This window comes from Engystomops pustulosus, chromosome 2 (assembly GCF_040894005.1).
Source record: "Engystomops pustulosus chromosome 2, aEngPut4.maternal, whole genome shotgun sequence".
In the NCBI taxonomy this organism is placed as follows: domain Eukaryota; kingdom Metazoa; phylum Chordata; class Amphibia; order Anura; family Leptodactylidae; genus Engystomops; species Engystomops pustulosus.
This window is the reverse complement of record NC_092412.1, coordinates 19,821,298-19,840,524: the sequence shown is the minus strand read 5'-3', so window position 1 is coordinate 19,840,524 and position 19,227 is coordinate 19,821,298. Positions and strand designations below refer to the sequence as shown.

General features: G+C 47.1%; 1 protein-coding gene and 1 long non-coding RNA gene across 5 annotated transcripts in view; one reads left to right on the top strand and one right to left on the bottom strand.

Moving 5' to 3' along the window:
- Positions 1-3,471, bottom strand: part of LOC140117327 (uncharacterized) — a 31,509-nt gene extending 28,038 nt beyond the window's left edge. Inside the window, exon 1 of the long non-coding RNA XR_011853004.1 lies at positions 3,297-3,471. This is a non-coding gene — a long non-coding RNA (uncharacterized lncRNA). The remainder of the gene's footprint in view (positions 1-3,296) is intronic.
- MAP6 (microtubule associated protein 6) overlaps positions 1-19,227 on the top strand; it is a 63,109-nt gene that overhangs the window by 23,676 nt on the left and 20,206 nt on the right. For all 4 annotated transcript variants that reach the window (XM_072133910.1, XM_072133911.1, XM_072133913.1 and 1 more), the window contains exon 2: positions 2,638-2,851. In XM_072133910.1, coding sequence (XP_071990011.1) covers positions 2,638-2,851 — 214 coding nt within the window. The remainder of the gene's footprint in view (positions 1-2,637; positions 2,852-19,227) is intronic.

Sequence of the window (19,227 nt, the reverse complement as noted above, 5' to 3'; positions counted from 1 at the left end):
CAGGTACGCGCTCGGCGCTTACCATGCGTTAGGCTACATAGGAAGTGGAGAGCCGCGCGCATGGTAAGCGCCGAGCGCGTACCTGCCTGCGCCCGCTATAAAGTTTCAAAAGTGTTTTAAACCGCGATACCGCGGTTTAAAACACTAACGAAAATAAGCTCCGGCACCAGCTCACCCTGAGCTGGTGCCCGGTATTTCCATCAGAAACCTGCCACTTCAAGTGGTAGGTTTCCTTTAAGACGTCAGAATTACTTAATGAGAGGACCTCAACCTAGACCTCTCATAATGATCCTTGAGTTGAGCTTCTTTTCTCATAGTCTGTGGATGTATGAACCTCAGTGTGACCCAACTATTCTTAGAAAGTCACTACAAACCACCGAAGATAATCAGATCTTCGAACTTCAATCATGTCTTGGTCATGAACCATTTATGTCAACCATCACCAATGTCAAAGGCTTCCATTAGTTGGCATCTCTTGTTGCTTTCAGGGTCAAAACATGAGTCACGGTAGATAGGTTCTTTGGAATTTGAAGATCTAACGGGTCAAGGTCATTCATTCCAAGTGGCCTAGTGTAGTAAAGGGATCCAACATCAGTGGTGGTTTATCGCGAGTTTAAAGGCTTTGTCAAGGAAAAGATGGCTCATTTCTTCTAAAAAATAGTGTCATGTTTTGTTTTTTTTTATCCTGGACAACCCCTTTAATGCCAACACCCCAAGATCCAGGACATGAACTTTTTTCATACAGAGCTCTAAAACCACTTCATAAAAAGAAGTAAATGATAACTTCTGTGCCTTTGAACCCCCACTAGATGGAACGATTGAGCTTACTGCAGACTGTAATTATGGGGTTCTATGGATACTTTGTATACAGTTAGATCCTGAGCTCCCCCTAGTGGTGGCGTCAGGCAATCACATTTTTATCTTTTAATTTGAGAGGTTTTGGAGCTCTAAACTTTGCAAATAGATGTTAAAATATGTTAATCAGTGTTGAATGTTGAACTTTGAGATCCCATGGGATGAAAAGGTTGAATGCCCACAAAACCATAATAACAAAGAGGAAAGTGCAATATAATGGGGGAGGGTCTCATGTGATTATCATAAACCTGAGAGCAGAAGTGCAGCATTATTCATGGAACTCATGGAATTACATGTAATCTGCTGTAAGCGGCCCCCGGCACTAATCTTAAGGAAGGATAAATGTCAAGATTAGCACTTTATAAATTATTAATCCTGAGGCTTCCTCTCTGTGAGAACATAAGTCTCCATTCTAGTGCAGAATCGCATCGTGGTGGGTGTTTGCTGCCACAAAGGTGGCATAGTATCATAAGACAGCTGAATCTCCAAGACGGATGAAAAAAAACGCAAAAAATCCCCTGCTATGTAATAATGGTTCCTAGGAAAACTGAGTGTTAACCCTTTTGTGAATAAAAGCATGGGTTAAATCAAAGGGCTGTCAGGTTTATGGGCCCTATGTTATATACCCTGTTAGAAAGTCTAAGTGGCCATAATTCTCCATCCAGAATCCCCCTTTAAGCTGCTGTGATATATTAGTTTGTGGGGACTTTTCTGGGGTCTGTAGTTGCGTACAGATGTGGTAATAGTATTAGTGTGGGGGATCTGGGCTGTGATCTGCATTAGTTTAGGTACTTGTTCTGGGGTCTATATTAGGTTCTGGATCCAGGTTTGGGGTATTTATTGGGTTTTAGAAATATGGCATGTGTATTTGTTTATGGTGTGATATTTATGGGGTCTACAGTTGTCTAGGGGGTCTGATCTGATGTCTGTCATGGTTCAATGGTCTATTTTTATGGTTGGTCTGGTCTTGGGACTGCATTTAGAGATTTTCGCACTGGGGACTGTAGTGGATTAGGAGGTCTTGTCTAGGATCTGTATTTGGCCCGGGGTCCATTTTTTTGTGGGAGAATTGGCTGACCTAAGTGTTGTATTTCATAAGGGGGTCTGCATTTGCTGAAGTTCCCAGGTGTCTGTATTCATTTAGGGGGTCTTGTCTAGGGTCTATATTCGACTTCTGTAGTTGTTTAAGGGGTGAGGTTTGTATGGGGGCTATATTCATTAAAAGGATTGCGTCTGGGTGATATAGGGGGCCATATGTAATATATAAATAGAAGACTAGTCCTATATAAATAGTGAATATACATTGCTTCTCAGAGGCGTGTCCTATATAAATTGGTGGGGAATATATATATTGTATCTCATGGGCGTGTCCTATATAAATGGGCAGGGCATTTACATTGCTCCGCATGGGCGTGTGCTTTATAAATGGACGGGGTATATAAATTGCTTTTCAGGGGTATGTTCTATATAAATAGGAGAGGTATACACTGTACATTGCTCCGCAGAGGTGTGTCCTATGTAAACATTGCTCCGCATGGGCGTATCCTTCATAAATTGAAGGGGTATATACATTGATTCTCAGGGATATGTGCAATATAAATGGTTGAGGTGTATACATTGCTTCTCCAGGGCATGTCTTATAGGTAGGGGCACATACATTTCTTCTAAGGGGCGTGTCTTATATAAATGTGCAGGCCATGTACTTGTTCCTTATAAATCTACCCACTTTCCCGAACATTGTCCTCTATGAATATTAATGAGGGATTTATCCTTTTCTTCCAGGAATGAGTTCAGACCCTGGACTGATGTGAAACCTGTGAAACCGATAAAGGCGCGGCCTCAGTATCACCCACCAGAGGAGAAGGTGGTGCACGAAACCAGCTACAAGGCCACGTTCAAGGGGGAGATCAACCAGCCAACAGCCGCTGACAACAAGCTGACCGAGCGTCGGAGGATACGCAGTCTGTACATTGAGCCCCATAAAGAACACTCCAAGGTGAGGCGCTCATCTCCTTACACCCTCATATACGCTGTATATCACTGGACCCTCACGATCACGACCAGGGGCTGCTACTATTAAAGAATATGTTGTCCGTTTGCCATATTTACTATTAATATAAAATAATGCCGCCATACAGTTATCAATAATACACAGTGCTGTTGTCTCCATACATTGTGAAAACAACATACCTTATGGTGTCTCAGTCATACTCCTAAGATGTAAATTAGACAGCGTCCCCCCCAAAAAAGTGGGAAAGCTCCAGAGTCTGGGGTATGCTTTAAACAAAGGGGCGTAGCTACCCCCCCCCCCAAAAAAAAAAATTTATTGACCCTAAAATATCATCATATAGTGTAAGGGGCAGTGTTGTAACACATGCTTCCTATACACAAAGGCCACCCTGTATGACCATACATGTTACATGTTAAGGGGCTTTTCTCACATCGTTGATGTAGGCCGGAGCACGTTTGTTGTCGGCAAGGGACCTACTGCTGATATCATGGGGGACTTGGTTCACCCACTTATTACTGAAAACAGTGACAATGTGCGTCAAATGACAACTTATATCTTCTGGATGGAGTTAAATAAGGCCTCATCTAGGGATTCCCTTTTTTGCCCACGGCAACCTATCAGAGCTCAGCTATTATTTTTACACAGCAGTTTATAAAATAAAAGCTGAGCTGTGATTGGTTGTTATGGGGAAACAAAGATAGTCTCACAAAAATGCAGTTTTGTAAATTAATGAGGCCTAAAATCTGAGCTGGGGCCATTTTTTATTTGGATTGTGTCTCAAAACGCAGCGTTTGTGTTGCATTGAGCTTTGCAAGGCAACGCAAATGCTCCGTCCGTCATCATAATTAAATTTCCATCATATTAACTAAATGCAACCTAAATTCTGTTACCACAACATACCCCCTCCAACTAGCCACAAAGGGTGTAGCTGCTACAAATGTATGTTATATGTCTCTGGAACCTGAAATCAAAGGAAATCTACCACCAGGATGAAGGATTGTAAACTAAGCACCCTAATATACTGGTGTGTGCCGCCTCTGGCAGGATCCACTCTTCATTTATCTTTTTATGCCATAGTTTTTAAGAAGAAAAGGCTTTAAAATTATGCAAATGAGCCTTAGGGGCACCAGGTTACCACTTATGGATCCTGGAGCTCCTTAGGCTTGTTTGCATAATTTTAAAAGCCTTGGCATAAAAAGATAAAATAAGTGTGTATCCTGCGAGAGGGGGCACACACCAGTATGTCAGTGCACTTGGTTTACAATTCTTCATCCTGGTGGTAGATGCCCTTTAAAGGTTAGCAACTCATAAAATGATTCATGTTAAATCCCGTTTACAGCTCCTATGCAGAACAATGGGTCTCCAAAGTTGCAGACTACAAACACAACCCTGCGTAGTATGATCCTGCACATTGTGGAGGAGACAACTGAGCTACTGAATATTTTTCTAGGGTCTGACAAAAGGAGGACACAATGCAGTTTGGTCTTATTAGGGTGTGCTTTGTCATAATTCACATTTCCCTCGTACCAGCAGAGATGAACTGAGGAGATTGATGTAGCAGTGTCAGATGTAGGAGCATTGGAAGGTTTCTGATATAACAACACTGATTGTATTGTTATTGATGTAGCAGAGCTGAGTTTGTCCAGTGCAGTATTCCTGCATTCACTCGATATAAATAGCGCTGACCTTGATGTGACTATGCTGAGATCAGCATTTTCCAATGCGGTATTATCGAGTTTACTAAATATGGTACTGATTTTATTGATGTAGCGGTGCTGAGTTTGTCACGTTTAGCCGTACTTAGTTTGCTACAATTGATGTACCTGGAATTTTGCAGAGTTTGTAATTTCATACGCCTAATGTTTATTGGAGGTGTCACATAGGACTGCAACAGGGCGGATTACATCAGATGTAGCAGTGCTGAAATGATCACACTAGTGTTAAGGCTGAGTTTGCAGGGATGTAGTGGTGCTGTCTATGTAGCAATCATGAGATTCACATATGTAGCTGTATAATACTGAGTTTCCTAATTATATTATATCTCTCATCACAAAATTTACTGGATCATAGATGCAGAAGAGATGAGTTTGACAGATGTTAAAGCGAAGAGTATTTCGTATGTAGCAGTGCTGAATATATGTCACATATAAAAGCTGGGTCAGATGTAGCAGTGCTGAGTGTATCAAACCTCATGTATTACATATAGCAGAGATGACTGAGTTCAGTTTGCCAGATATAACAGTGCCAAAATCCTTATATGTAGCAGTGTTGAACTCCTCATATATTACAGGGCTGTATTCATCAATTTATAGCATTGGGTTTGTCATGTGTATAGGTGCAGTAAATATCACATATATAAGTGATGGGTTGAGACCAGATTCTTAGATGTTGTAGTTCGGAGTTTATTGATGTAGCAGAGTCATAGTAATGAGCATACAAAAAGTTATTTTACACCTGATATTTGTTGTGTTATAAAATATTCTGTCATTGGGGATTTCCCCTATGACACCCCATTCTTTTTTCGCTTAAAGGGGCACTCCGATAAAACATGATACATCTTGGGGGCGGAGCATGACCCAAGTATTTGTTGTCCTTTGACTCCGCACTAGGCACGACGCAAGGTATCGCTTTCTCCTGTTATATAACTTTAAGTAAGACTCTCGGCTCTGCTACATACACGCAGCAGCGTTATGCCATAAAATACAATAAAAGGAGGAAAATGATGAGCAGATGGTGCAGGGAGGTGTAATTAGATGTAAACTGGGTAAGTGCGGCCTGTCTGCGGGAGCGGACGCACCACTGTTATTATGTGTTTAATAGTCAGAGGAAGGCGCCAGAGTCACATGATGTGCAGGAGCCGCATAGTATCACCCACCGGGGACCGCGACCTTCTCACTGTATCCGATGACCTTGTGATAAAATCACTCTGCCTGGCAGAACGTATCACATATCTTTTTAAGCAGATCTTTCAACTGTCTATCCAATAGGCAGATAAATACAATCTATTATTCCCTGTTATCAGCCATATCACCATGTATAGCATTGATGTCTTTCCATATAATCACTACGTTATGTCACATCTTCAATGCAGAGACATTTACATCCATAACACTCCTCTAGTTATGCTCCAGGAGTAATGTAACGGGAGTTAAAGGGTTAACATGGGAGACGAAGGGAACAGACTGTTGTTGGTATCAGTGAAATTATCTCTCATCCCGCATTGATTTCCTACTTATATGATTATAGACAGAAACCAATTTGATTAAGTAGAGCTGCAGGGTAAAGCATGGAGGAGGTCATCGAAGCTGCGTAGCTTCTGCTGTAGGAACTATGGGAATCTATGGGAGTAACTGGCCTGCAGATGATAGGCCCAATGGTGCTGACTTCTCCTGTTTCATGAGATCATTGAGGTTCTCCTCTGGTCTGTTCCCCCTTGTACTCTATGTAGTGAGCTGCACTCACTATTCTGCTGGTGGTGCAGTCACTGTGTACATACATGACATTACTTATCCTGTACTGATCCTGAGTTACATCCTGTATTATACTGCAGAGCTGCACTCACTATTCTGCTGGTGCAGTCACTGTGTACATACATGACATTACTTATCCTGTACTGATCCTGAGTTACATCCTGTATTATACTCCAGAGCTGCACTCACTATTCTGCTGCTGGTGCAGTCACTGTGTACATACATGACATTACTTATCCTGTACTGATCCTGAGTTACATCCTGTATTATACTCCAGAGCTGCACTCACTATTCTGCTGCTAGTGCAGTCACTGTGTACATACATGACATTACTTATCCTGTACTGATCCTGAGTTACATCCTGTATTATACTCCAGAGCTGCACTCACTATTCTGCTGCTGGTGCAGTCACTGTGTACATACATGACATTACTTATCCTGTACTGATCCTGAGTTACATCCTGTATTATTCCCCCGAGCTGCACTCACTATTCTGCTGCTGGTGCAGTCACTGTGTACATACATGACATTACTTATCCTGTACTGATCCTGAGTTACATCCTGTATTATATTCCAGAGCTGCACTCACTATTCTGCAGCTGGTGCAGTCACTGGGGGTCATTTACTAAGGGCCCGAATCGCGTTTTCCCGACGTGTTACCCGAATATTTCCGATTTGCGCCGATTGTACCTGAATTGCCCCGGGATTGTGTCGCACGCGATCGGATTGTGGCGCATCGGCGCCGGCATGCGCGCGACGGAAATCGGGGGGCGTGGCCGAACGAAAACCCGACGTATTCGGAAAAACCGCCGCATTTAAAAACCGAAAAAGTGTCGCTTGGGGACCGCTTACCTTCACCTGGTCCGAGGTGGTGCATTCCGGCGCGTGGAGATGATTTTCAGCGCAGCAGCGCCACCTGGTGGACGGCGGAGGAACTGCCTTCATGAATCCCGGCCGGACCCGAATCCAGAGCAGAGAACGCGCCGCTGGATCGCGAATGGGCCGGGTAAGTAAATTTGCCCCACTGTGTACATACATGACATTACTTATCCTGTACTGATCCTGAGTTACATCCTGTATTATACTCCAGAGCTGCACTCACTATTCTGCTGCTGGTGCAGTCACTGTGTACATACATGACATTACTTATCCTGTACTGATCCTGAGTTACATCCTGTATTATACCCCAGAGCTGCACTCACTATTCTGCTGCTGGTGCAGTCACTGTGTACATACATGACATTACTTATCCTGTACTGATCCTGAGTTACATCCTGTATTATACTCCAGCGCTGCACTCACTATTCTGCTGCTGTCACTGTGTACATACATGACATTACTTATCCTGTACTGATCCTGAGTTACATCCTGTATTATACTCCAGAGCTGCACTCACTATTCTGCTGCTGGTGCAGTCACTGTGTACATACATGACATTACTTATCCTGTACTGATCCTGAGTTACATCCTGTATTATACCCCAGAGCTGCACTCACTATTCTGCTGCTTGGGCAGTCACTGTGTACATACATGACATTACTTATCCTGTACTGATCCTGAGTTACATCCTGTATTATACCCCAGAGCTGCACTCACTATTCTGCTGGTGCAGTTACTGTGTACATACATGACATTACTTATCCTGTACTGATCCTGAGTTACATCCTGTATTATACTCCAGAGCTGCACTCACTATACCAGTTGTGTTACTCTGCTGCCTGTGATGTGTTGGGCCGGTCAGACCCTCTATAACAGTGATGGCGAACCTATGGCACGGGTGCCAGAGGTGGCAGTCGGAGCCCTTTCAGTGGGCACCCAGGTTGTCACCCCAGGACAGAGTTCTCCAGACAGGACTAGAATCTAACTGCAGTCCCAAACATCTTGAGATGTTGCTCTCAATGCTTTTTTAACCCCTTCACGCTCCGTGGCGGATACATCCGCCATGGAGCTGTGAAGGTTGTATGAAGAAGGCTCATGGGCTGAGCCTTCTTCATACAGAGATGGGCTTTGCTGCATATCGCAGCAAAGACCCATCGCTATCACCCGCGGTCGGTGCTTGCACCAATCGCAGGTGTTAACCCTTTCTTTGCCGCCGGCAAAGTCGCCAGCGGCACTTTAAACGTGGCGGCGCATGGGCGCCGCCATCTTACCTCCGATCGCCGCTCCCCCGAACGTCATCGGGGGGCGGCGATCGGTTGCTATGGTAGCCTCGGGTCTTCGTTTGACCCGAGGATACATGGCTTCTGCACATCCATTACAATGAGCCTGTGGCTCATTGTAATGTATAGTGAGCAGAAATGCCATATACTGCGATACAGAAGTATTGCAGTATATGGCAGGAGCGATCAGACCATCTAGGGTTAATGTACCCTAGATGGTCTAAGAAATAGTGGGGAAAAAAAAGAAAAAAAAAAGTTTAAAAAATGTAAAAAAAAATTAAAATATTAAAAGTTCAAATCACCCCTCTTTCCCTAGAACTGATATAAAATATAATAAATAGTAAAAATCACAGACACATTAGGTATCGCCGCGTCCCAAAATGCCCGATCTATAAAAATATAAAAACGGTTATTGACGGCGGTGACCTCCGGAACGGCAAATGGCGCCCAAATGTCCAAAATGCGACTTTTACACCTTTTTAGATGACATAAAAAATTACCAAAATGTCGCACAGTCCTCAAAATGGTAGCAATGAGAACGTCGGCTCATTTCGCAAAAAATGACCCCTCACACATCTCCGTGCGCCAAAGTATGAAAAAGTTATTAGCGTCAGAAGATGGCAAAAATGTTTTTTTCTTTTTTGTACACATTCGTTCAATTTTTGAAAATGTATTAAAACGCAATAAAACCTGTATAAATTTGGTATCACCGCGATCGCACCGAACCAAAGAATAAAGTAGAGGTGTTATTTGGAGCGCAGAGTGAAAGTCGTAAAAACTGAGCCCACAAGAACGTGACGCACATGCAGGTTTTTTTTCAATTTTTCCACATTTGGAATTTTTTTGCGGCTTCCCACTACATGGCATGGAATAATAAATAACATCATGGGAAAGTAAAATTTGTTACGCACAAAATAAGCTCTCACACAGCTCTATACACGAAAAAATGAAAAAGTTATGGATTTTTGAAGATGGAGAGCGAGAAATTAGCGAAAATACCCTGCGTCCTTAAGGGGTTAAGGTGACAAATCCTTGACGGATTGGAACTGCAGGAAAAGTGAGAAGGTATAAACAGGGCCAGATTATCTTCCTCTTGCTGGCCCCATGATTCTTCCTGTACAGAGAGAACCTGGAGAAAAGCTATAATGATGTCTGAATTTGCCCTTGTGCTCTAAACTGTATTGATGTCCTCAGGGGGCCGAAACAATTTAATGTTGTGGAAGAACAGGGAGCAATAAGTTACTGTTTAAATTGTCATGTTGGCACCTGAGGGTAAAATAGTGGGTCTTGGATGTAGTTTGGGCACCTCATCTCTAAAAGGTTTGCCATCACTGCTCTATAACATATCTGTTGGTATGGCACCTGTATCCTGTTGTTGGCTTGTGGCATTGTTCTTGGGTTGGGTGTGTGCTCCAGTTTCACATTGTAACCACACCAGGTGAATAGAGGAAAGATAAATGTTATGCAGAGATTCACAGGGGCCGAAAACCCTGCACTATTATCATCTACTATTCAATCCCTGTAGGTTTGCGCAAGCAATACGCTGTTTGCAATTCACTAGGGGACACTATAAAGATGGCAGCCCCCCCTTTTTCATGCATCAGTTATCTGATGGATTAGACTAATGACTCTTAACTAAGATGCATTGTCTATTAAGGTCTGGTAGTCAATAATCCATGTACTGTCTCATCTGAGGTTCAGGCGGCTGCTTTGTCCCCCCATATGCTTTACACTCCATCGCTGATCCATTAGGCACAGTTATGGTCAGTGCCAATGCAACATCCCCCAACAGGCTTAGGCTTTTCTTGGGGCCTGGAGGCAGCCGGGGCCCAGAATACCAGAGTGGCTGGCGGTTGCGGCCTAGGCACGCTGTGGTCACGGTGCTTGGTATGAGGAGTGGAGGGCTGTCCTACAGCCTGGCAGCTCTCCAGCAGGTGGTGTGTGCAAGAAATATGGAGGGAGAGGCTGATATACTGGTTCTCCCTGGGGCAACCCCTGAAGGTGTCTGTAAGATATGTCCCTGGGTAATGGATGAGGGAGCCCGTGGTGTTGACAGCCGTATCCAGGGATCAGACGGAGGCAACGTTGTACAAAATAACTCACTGTTCTTTATTGAACAACAGCAGGCAACGGCCAAACGATTAACAGCAAATTCTGGTACTGGAGTGGTCTTGGAGAGGGTCCTCAGGAATAGGGTACCAGCCTGGTAGTAGATGCAGGCTGGGATGGAGCTGTGTAAAAACTGTGAAAGCTGCAGCTCTGGATCTCCCGACTCTGGTCATGGGATTAGGTCAAATGTCTGTACTGAAGGTGCACTGACACTGTCTCTCTCCTCATTTACATCATGTGCTGAAAGTATGTGCTTATACCTTATGGCCTAGACAGGAACTAAGACCTTTAGGTCTGGACCTTGTGCTCCTCCCTGTCCAGGGGTTTTATTCTCCTGGTCAGGTGGTAGCCCCTCTCCAATCACACTCCAGTTTACATGGCAGAAACATCATTGGTCACTTACACCCACTTAACCATTGCCTGTTCAGACAGGGACTACAGCTGCTATAATGTAATATCCAGGTTCTAGAACCTTCATAGAGGGTTTGCGACTCCCCCAATAGCTCCTGACCTGGAGAGGGTATTCTTTGCAACTATCCACCTGCCTATGTATTGGCAGGGGTGTTGCACCTCTATCTAAGCTGCATGGTTTATGGTTCATGGTCTCCTGTCTCAGTAGAGGCTTGTGTTGCTCCTCTGTTCGCCACTATGCTGTACACTACAACATTGCTCCATCTCCTGTCTCATAGGGCAGTGATGGCGAACCTTTTGTAGACCGAGTGCCCAAACTACAACCAGAATCCACTTATTTTCTATGAAGTGCCAGCATGGCATTTCAAGTAGTAACTTGTTGCTACCTGTTCTTCAACATCATTCAATTGTATCGGCCACCTGAGGCCACCAATAGAGTTGAAAGAAGGAGGGCAAATTCAGATTATCATTGTAGCTTCTCTCCAGGAAGAATGGTGGGTCCAGCAGGAGGACCTCCAAAGACAATGCAGTTCTGTCAACACCTTCTCACTTTTTGCTGCAGTTCCAAACAGTCAATGACGTGTCACTTTCAAACAGCGCTGAGAGCAGCATCTTTTAAGTTGCTTGGGACTGCAGGAAGATTTGGTGGATTTGGTCCTGTTTGGTGAAATTGGGGCAGTGGCCTGGGTGCCCACAGAGAGGACCCTGAGTGCCACATCTGGCACCTGTGCCATAGGTTCGCCACCACTGTTATAGGGGATTAAGCTCAATATCAACTATGTCCATAAAAGCAAAGCTGTGATGTGACTCTGGGTCATTGTCTATTGGTGTGTACGGTCGTCTAAACTTTACATCCTGTCTCTTCAAAAACTTGTGCTGCTTTCTCTATCCTGTACTCTAGAGATTGGCTCCTTTAAGGCACAGCTATGATCAGTGACTCCAGGTCACCTGCATTGGCTGTCAGAGTCTGAGGTGGTCAGTTTTTTCATGAACTGTTATGTCCCTATTTGATGCTTTACACTGCAGCTTTGCTCCATTGGGTTTCAGCTAGAAGATCAGTGACTCCAGGTCAGCAGCAGTAGTCTGAAATCTGCAGCTCAGCTCTACTAGTTACAGCTATGATCAGTGTCTCCAAGCCACTGCTCTGTCCATCCCTCAGCTATACACTGCAGCTCAGCTCTACTAGATACAGCTATGATCAGTGTCTCCAGGCCACTGCCCTGTCCATCCCTCAGCTATACACTGCAGCTCAGCTCTACTAGATACACCTATGACCAGTGACTCCAGGCCACTGCTCTGTCCATCCCTCTGCTATACACTGCAGCTCAGCTCTACTAGATACAGCTATGATCAGTGTCTCCAGGCCACTGCCCTGTCCATCCCTCTGCTATACACTGCAGCTCAGCTCTACTAGATACAGCTATGATCAGTGTCTCCAGGTCACCGCTCTGTCCATCCCTCAGCTATACACTGCAGCTCAGCTCTACTAGATACAGCTATGATCAGTGACTCCAGGCCACTGCCCTGTCCATCCCTCTGCTATACACTGCAGCTCAGCTCTACTAGATACAGCTATGATCAGTGTCTCCAGGTCACCGCTCTGTCCATCCCTCAGCTATACACTGCAGCTCAGCTCTACTAGATACAGCTATGATCAGTGACTCCAGGCCACTGCCCTGTCCATCCCTCTGCTATACACTGCAGCTCAGCTCTACTAGATACACCTATGACCAGTGACTCCAGGCCACTGCCCTGTCCATCCCTCTGCTATACACTGCAGCTCAGCTCTACTAGATACACCTATGACCAGTGACTCCAGGCCACTGCTCTGTCCATCCCTCTGCTATACACTGCAGCTCAGCTCTACTAGTTACACCTATAACCAGTGACTCCAGGCCACTGCCCTGTCCATCCCTCAGCTATACACTGCAGCTCAGCTCTACTAGATACACCTATGACCAGTGACTCCAGGCCACTGCCCTGTCCATCCCTCTGCTATACACTGCAGCTCAGCTCTACTAGATACACCTATGACCAGTGACTCCAGGCCACTGCTCTGTCCATCCCTCTGCTATACACTGCAGCTCAGCTCTACTAGTTACACCTATAACCAGTGACTCCAGGCCACTGCTCTGTCCATCCCTCAGCTATACACTGCAGCTCAGCTCTACTAGATACAGCTATGATCAGTGACTCCAGGCCACTGCCCTGTCCATCCCTCTGCTATACACTGCAGCTCAGCTCTACTAGATACAGCTATGATCAGTGTCTCCAGGCCACTGCTCTGTCCATCCCTCAGCTATACACTGCAGCTCAGCTCTACTAGATACAGCTATGATCAGTGACTCCAGGCCACTGCCCTGTCCATCCCTCTGCTATACACTGCAGCTCAGCTCTACTAGATACAGCTATGATCAGTGACTCCAGGCCACTGCCCTGTCCATCCCTCAGCTATACACTGCAGCTCAGCTCTACTAGATACAGCTATGATCAGTGTCTCCAGGCCACCGCTCTGTCCATCCCTCTGCTATACACTGCAGCTCAGCTCTACTAGATACAGCTATGATCAGTGACTCCAGGCCACTGCTCTGTCCATCCCTCTGCTATACACTGCAGCTCAGCTCTACTGGTTACAGCTATGATCAGTGTCTCCAGGCCACTGCCCTGTCCATCCCTCAGCTATACACTGCAGCTCAGCTCTACTAGATACAGCTATGATCAGTGACTCCAGGCCACTGCTCTGTCCATCCCTCAGCTATACACTGCAGCTCAGCTCTACTAGATACAGCTATGATCAGTGACTCCAGGCCACTGCTCTGCCCATCCCTCTGCTATACACTGCAGCTCAGCTCTACTAGATACAGCTATGATCAGTGTCTCCAGGCCACCGCTCTGTCCATCCCTCTGCTATACACTGCAGCTCAGCTCTACTAGATACAGCTATGATCAGTGACTCCAGGTCACCGCTCTGTCCATCCCTCTGCTATACACTGCAGCTCAGCTCTACTAGATACAGCTATGATCAGTGACTCCAGGCCACTGCCCTGTCCATCCCTCAGCTATACACTGCAGCTCAGCTCTACTAGATACAGCTATGATCAGTGTCTCCAGGCCACCGCTCTGTCCATCCCTCTGCTATACACTGCAGCTCAGCTCTACTAGTTACAGCTATGATCAGTGTCTCCAGGCCACTGCCCTGTCCATCCCTCAGCTATACACTGCAGCTCAGCTCTACTAGATACACCTATGACCAGTGACTCCAGGTCACCGCTCTGTCCATCCCTCTGCTATACACTGCAGCTCAGCTCTACTAGATACACCTATGACCAGTGACTCCAGGCCACCGCTCTGTCCATCCCTCTGCTATACACTGCAGCTCAGCTCTACTAGATACAGCTATGATCAGTGACTCCAGGCCACTGCCCTGTCCATCCCTCTGCTATACACTGCAGCTCAGCTCTACTAGATACAGCTATGATCAGTGACTCCAGGCCACTGCCCTGTCCATCCCTCAGCTATACACTGCAGCTCAGCTCTACTAGATACACCTATGACCAGTGACTCCAGGTCACCGCTCTGTCCATCCCTCTGCTATACACTGCAGCTCAGCTCTACTAGATACAGCTATGATCAGTGTCTCCAGGCCACTGCCCTGTCCATCCCTCAGCTATACACTGCAGCTCAGCTCTACTAGATACACCTATGACCAGTGACTCCAGGCCACTGCCCTGTCCATCCCTCTGCTATACACTGCAGCTCAGCTCTACTAGATACAGCTATGATCAGTGTCTCCAGGCCACTGCTCTGTCCATCCCTCTGCTATACACTGCAGCTCAGCTCTACTAGATACAGCTATGATCAGTGTCTCCAGGCCACTGCCCTGTCCATCCCTCTGCTATACACTGCAGCTCAGCTCTACTAGATACAGCTATGATCAGTGACTCCAGGCCACTGCTCTGTCCATCCCTCAGCTATACACTGCAGCTCAGCTCTACTAGATACAGCTATGATCAGTGACTCCAGGCCACTGCCCTGTCCATCCCTCTGCTATACACTGCAGCTCAGCTCTACTAGATACAGCTATGATCAGTGACTCCAGGTCACCGCTCTGTCCATCCCTCTGCTATACACTGCAGCTCAGCTCTACTAGATACAGCTATGATCAGTGACTCCAGGTCACCGCTCTGTCCATCCCTCTGCTATACACTGCAGCTCAGCTCTACTAGATACAGCTATGATCAGTGACTCCAGGTCACCGCTCTGTCCATCCCTCTGCTATACACTGCAGCTCAGCTCTACTAGATACAGCTATGATCAGTGTCTCCAGGCCACTGCTCTGTCCATCCCTCTGCTATACACTGCAGCTCAGCTCTACTAGATACAGCTATGATCAGTGACTCCAGGCCACCGCTCTGTCCATCCCTCTGCTATACACTGCAGCTCAGCTCTACTAGATACAGCTATGATCAGTGACTCCAGGCCACTGCTCTGTCCATCCCTCAGCTATACACTGCAGCTCAGCTCTACTAGATACAGCTATGATCAGTGACTCCAGGTCCCTGCCCTGTCCATCCCTCAGCTATACACTGCAGCTCAGCTCTACTAGTTACAGCTATGATCAGTGACTCCAGGCCACTGCTCTGTCCATCCCTCTGCTATACACTGCAGCTCAGCTCTACTAGATACAGCTATGATCAGTGACTCCAGGCCACCGCTCTGTCCATCCCTCTGCTATACACTGCAGCTCAGCTCTACTAGATACAGCTATGATCAGTGTCTCCAGGCCACCGCTCTGTCCATCCCTCTGCTATACACTGCAGCTCAGCTCTACTAGATACAGCTATGATCAGTGACTCCAGGCCACCGCTCTGTCCATCCCTCTGCTATACACTGCAGCTCAGCTCTACTAGATACAGCTATGACCAGTGACTCCAGGCCACTGCCCTGTCCATCCCTCTGCTATACACTGCAGCTCAGCTCTACTAGATACAGCTATGACCAGTGACTCCAGGTCACCGCTCTGTCCATCCCTCTGCTATACACTGCAGCTCAGCTCTACTAGATACAGCTATGATCAGTGACTCCAGGCCACTGCCCTGTCCATCCCTCTGCTATACACTGCAGCTCAGCTCTACTAGATACAGCTATGATCAGTGACTCCAGGTCACCGCTCTGTCCATCCCTCTGCTATACACTGCAGCTCAGCTCTACTAGATACAGCTATGATCAGTGACTCCAGGTCACCGCTCTGTCCATCCCTCAGCTATACACTGCAGCTCAGCTCTACTAGATACAGCTATGATCAGTGTCTCCAGGCCACTGCCCTGTCCATCCCTCAGCTATACACTGCAGCTCAGCTCTACTAGATACAGCTATGATCAGTGTCTCCAGGCCACCGCTCTGTCCATCCCTCTGCTATACACTGCAGCTCAGCTCTACTAGATACAGCTATGATCAGTGTCTCCAGGCCACTGCCCTGTCCATCCCTCAGCTATACACTGCAGCTCAGCTCTACTAGATACAGCTATGATCAGTGTCTCCAGGCCACTGCCCTGTCCATCCCTCAGCTATACACTGCAGCTCAGCTCTACTAGATACAGCTATGATCAGTGACTCCAGGCCACTGCCCTGTCCATCCCTCAGCTATACACTGCAGCTCAGCTCTACTAGATACAGCTATGATCAGTGACTCCAGGCCACTGCCCTGTCCATCCCTCAGCTATACACTGCAGCTCAGCTCTACTAGATACAGCTATGATCAGTGACTCCAGGCCACTGCTCTGTCCATCCCTCTGCTATACACTGCAGCTCAGCTCTACTAGATACACCTATGACCAGTGACTCCAGGCCACTGCCCTGTCCATCCCTCTGCTATACACTGCAGCTCAGCTCTACTAGATACACCTATGATCAGTGTCTCCAGGCCACCGCTCTGTCCATCCCTCTGCTATACACTGCAGCTCAGCTCTACTAGATACACCTATGACCAGTGACTCCAGGCCACTGCCCTGTCCATCCCTCTGCTATACACTGCAGCTCAGCTCTACTAGATACACCTATGACCAGTGACTCCAGGCCACTGCTCTGTCCATCCCTCTGCTATACACTGCAGCTCAGCTCTACTAGATACACCTATGACCAGTGACTCCAGGCCACTGCCCTGTCCATCCCTCTGCTATACACTGCAGCTCAGCTCTACTAGATACACCTATGATCAGTGTCTCCAGGCCACCGCTCTGTCCATCCCTCTGCTATACACTGCAGCTCAGCTCTACTAGATACACCTATGATCAGTGTCTCCAGGCCACCGCTCTGTCCATCCCTCTGCTATACACTGCAGCTCAGCTCTACTAGATACAGCTATGATCAGTGACTCCAGGCCACCGCTCTGTCCATCCCTCTGCTATACACTGCAGCTCAGCTCTACTAGTTACAGCTATGATCAGTGACTCCAGGTCACCGCTCTGTCCATCCCTCTGCTATACACTGCAGCTCAGCTCTACTAGATACAGCTATGATCAGTGTCTCCAGGCCACCGCTCTGTCCATCCCTCTGCTATACACTGCAGCTCAGCTCTACTAGATACAGCTATGATCAGTGACTCCAGGTCACCGCTCTGTCCATCCCTCTGCTATACACTGCAGCTCAGCTCTACTAGTTACAGCTATGATCAGTGTCTCCAGGCCACTGCCCTGTCCATCCCTCAGCTATACACTGCAGCTCAGCTCTACTAGATACACCTATGACCAGTGACTCCAGGTCACCGCTCTGTCCATCCCTCTGCTATACACTGCAGCTCAGCTCTACTAGTTACAGCTATGATCAGTGACTCCAGGCCACTGCCCTGTCCATCCCTCAGCTATACACTGCAGCTCAGCTCTACTAGATACACCTATGACCAGTGACTCCAGGCCACTGCTCTGTCCATCCCTCTGCTATACACTGCAGCTCAGCTCTACTAGATACACCTATGACCAGTGACTCCAGGCCACTGCTCTGTCCATCCCTCTGCTATACACTGCAGCTCAGCTCTACTAGTTACACCTATAACCAGTGACTCCAGGCCACTGCTCTGTCCATCCCTCAGCTATACACTGCAGCTCAGCTCTACTAGATACACCTATGACCAGTGACTCCAGGCCACCGCTCTGTCCATCCCTCTGCTATACACTGCAGCTCAGCTCTACTAGATACAGCTATGATCAGTGTCTCCAGGCCACCGCTCTGTCCATCCCTCTTCTATACACTGCAGCTCAGCTCTACTAGTTACAGCTATGATCAGTGTCTCCAGGCCACTGCCCTGTCCATCCCTCAGCTATACACTGCAGCTCAGCTCTACTAGATACACCTATGACCAGTGACTCCAGGTCACCGCTCTGTCCATCCCTCAGCTATACACTGCAGCTCAGCTCTACTAGATACAGCTATGATCAGTGTCTCCAGGCCACTGCTCTGTCCATCCCTCTGCTATACACTGCAGCTCAGCTCTACTAGATACAGCTATGATCAGTGTCTCCAGGCCACTGCCCTGTCCATCCCTCAGCTATACACTGCAGCTCAGCTCTACTAGATACAGCTATGATCAGTGTCTCCAGGCCACTGCTCTGTCCATCCCTCTGCTATACACTGCAGCTCAGCTCTACTAGATACAGCTATGATCAGTGTCTCCAGGCCACCGCTCTGTCCATCCCTCTGCTATACACTGCAGCTCAGCTCTACTAGTTACAGCTATGATCAGTGTCTCCAGGCCACTGCCCTGTCCATCCCTCAGCTATACACTGCAGCTCAGCTCTACTAGATACAGCTATGATCAGTGTCTCCAGGCCACTGCCCTGTCCATCCCTCAGCTATACACTGCAGCTCAGCTCTACTAGATACACCTATGATCAGTGACTCCAGGTCACCGCTCTGTCCATCCCTCAGCTATACACTGCAGCTCAGCTCTACTAGATACAGCTATGATCAGTGTCTCCAGGCCACTGCCCTGTCCATCCCTCAGCTATACACTGCAGCTCAGCTCTACTAGATACACCTATGACCAGTGACTCCAGGTCACCGCTCTGTCCATCCCTCTGCTATACACTGCAGCTCAGCTCTACTAGATACAGCTATGATCAGTGACTCCAGGTCCCTGCCCTGTCCATCCCTCAGCTATACACTGCAGCTCAGCTCTACTAGTTACAGCTATGATCAGTGACTCCAGGCCACTGCT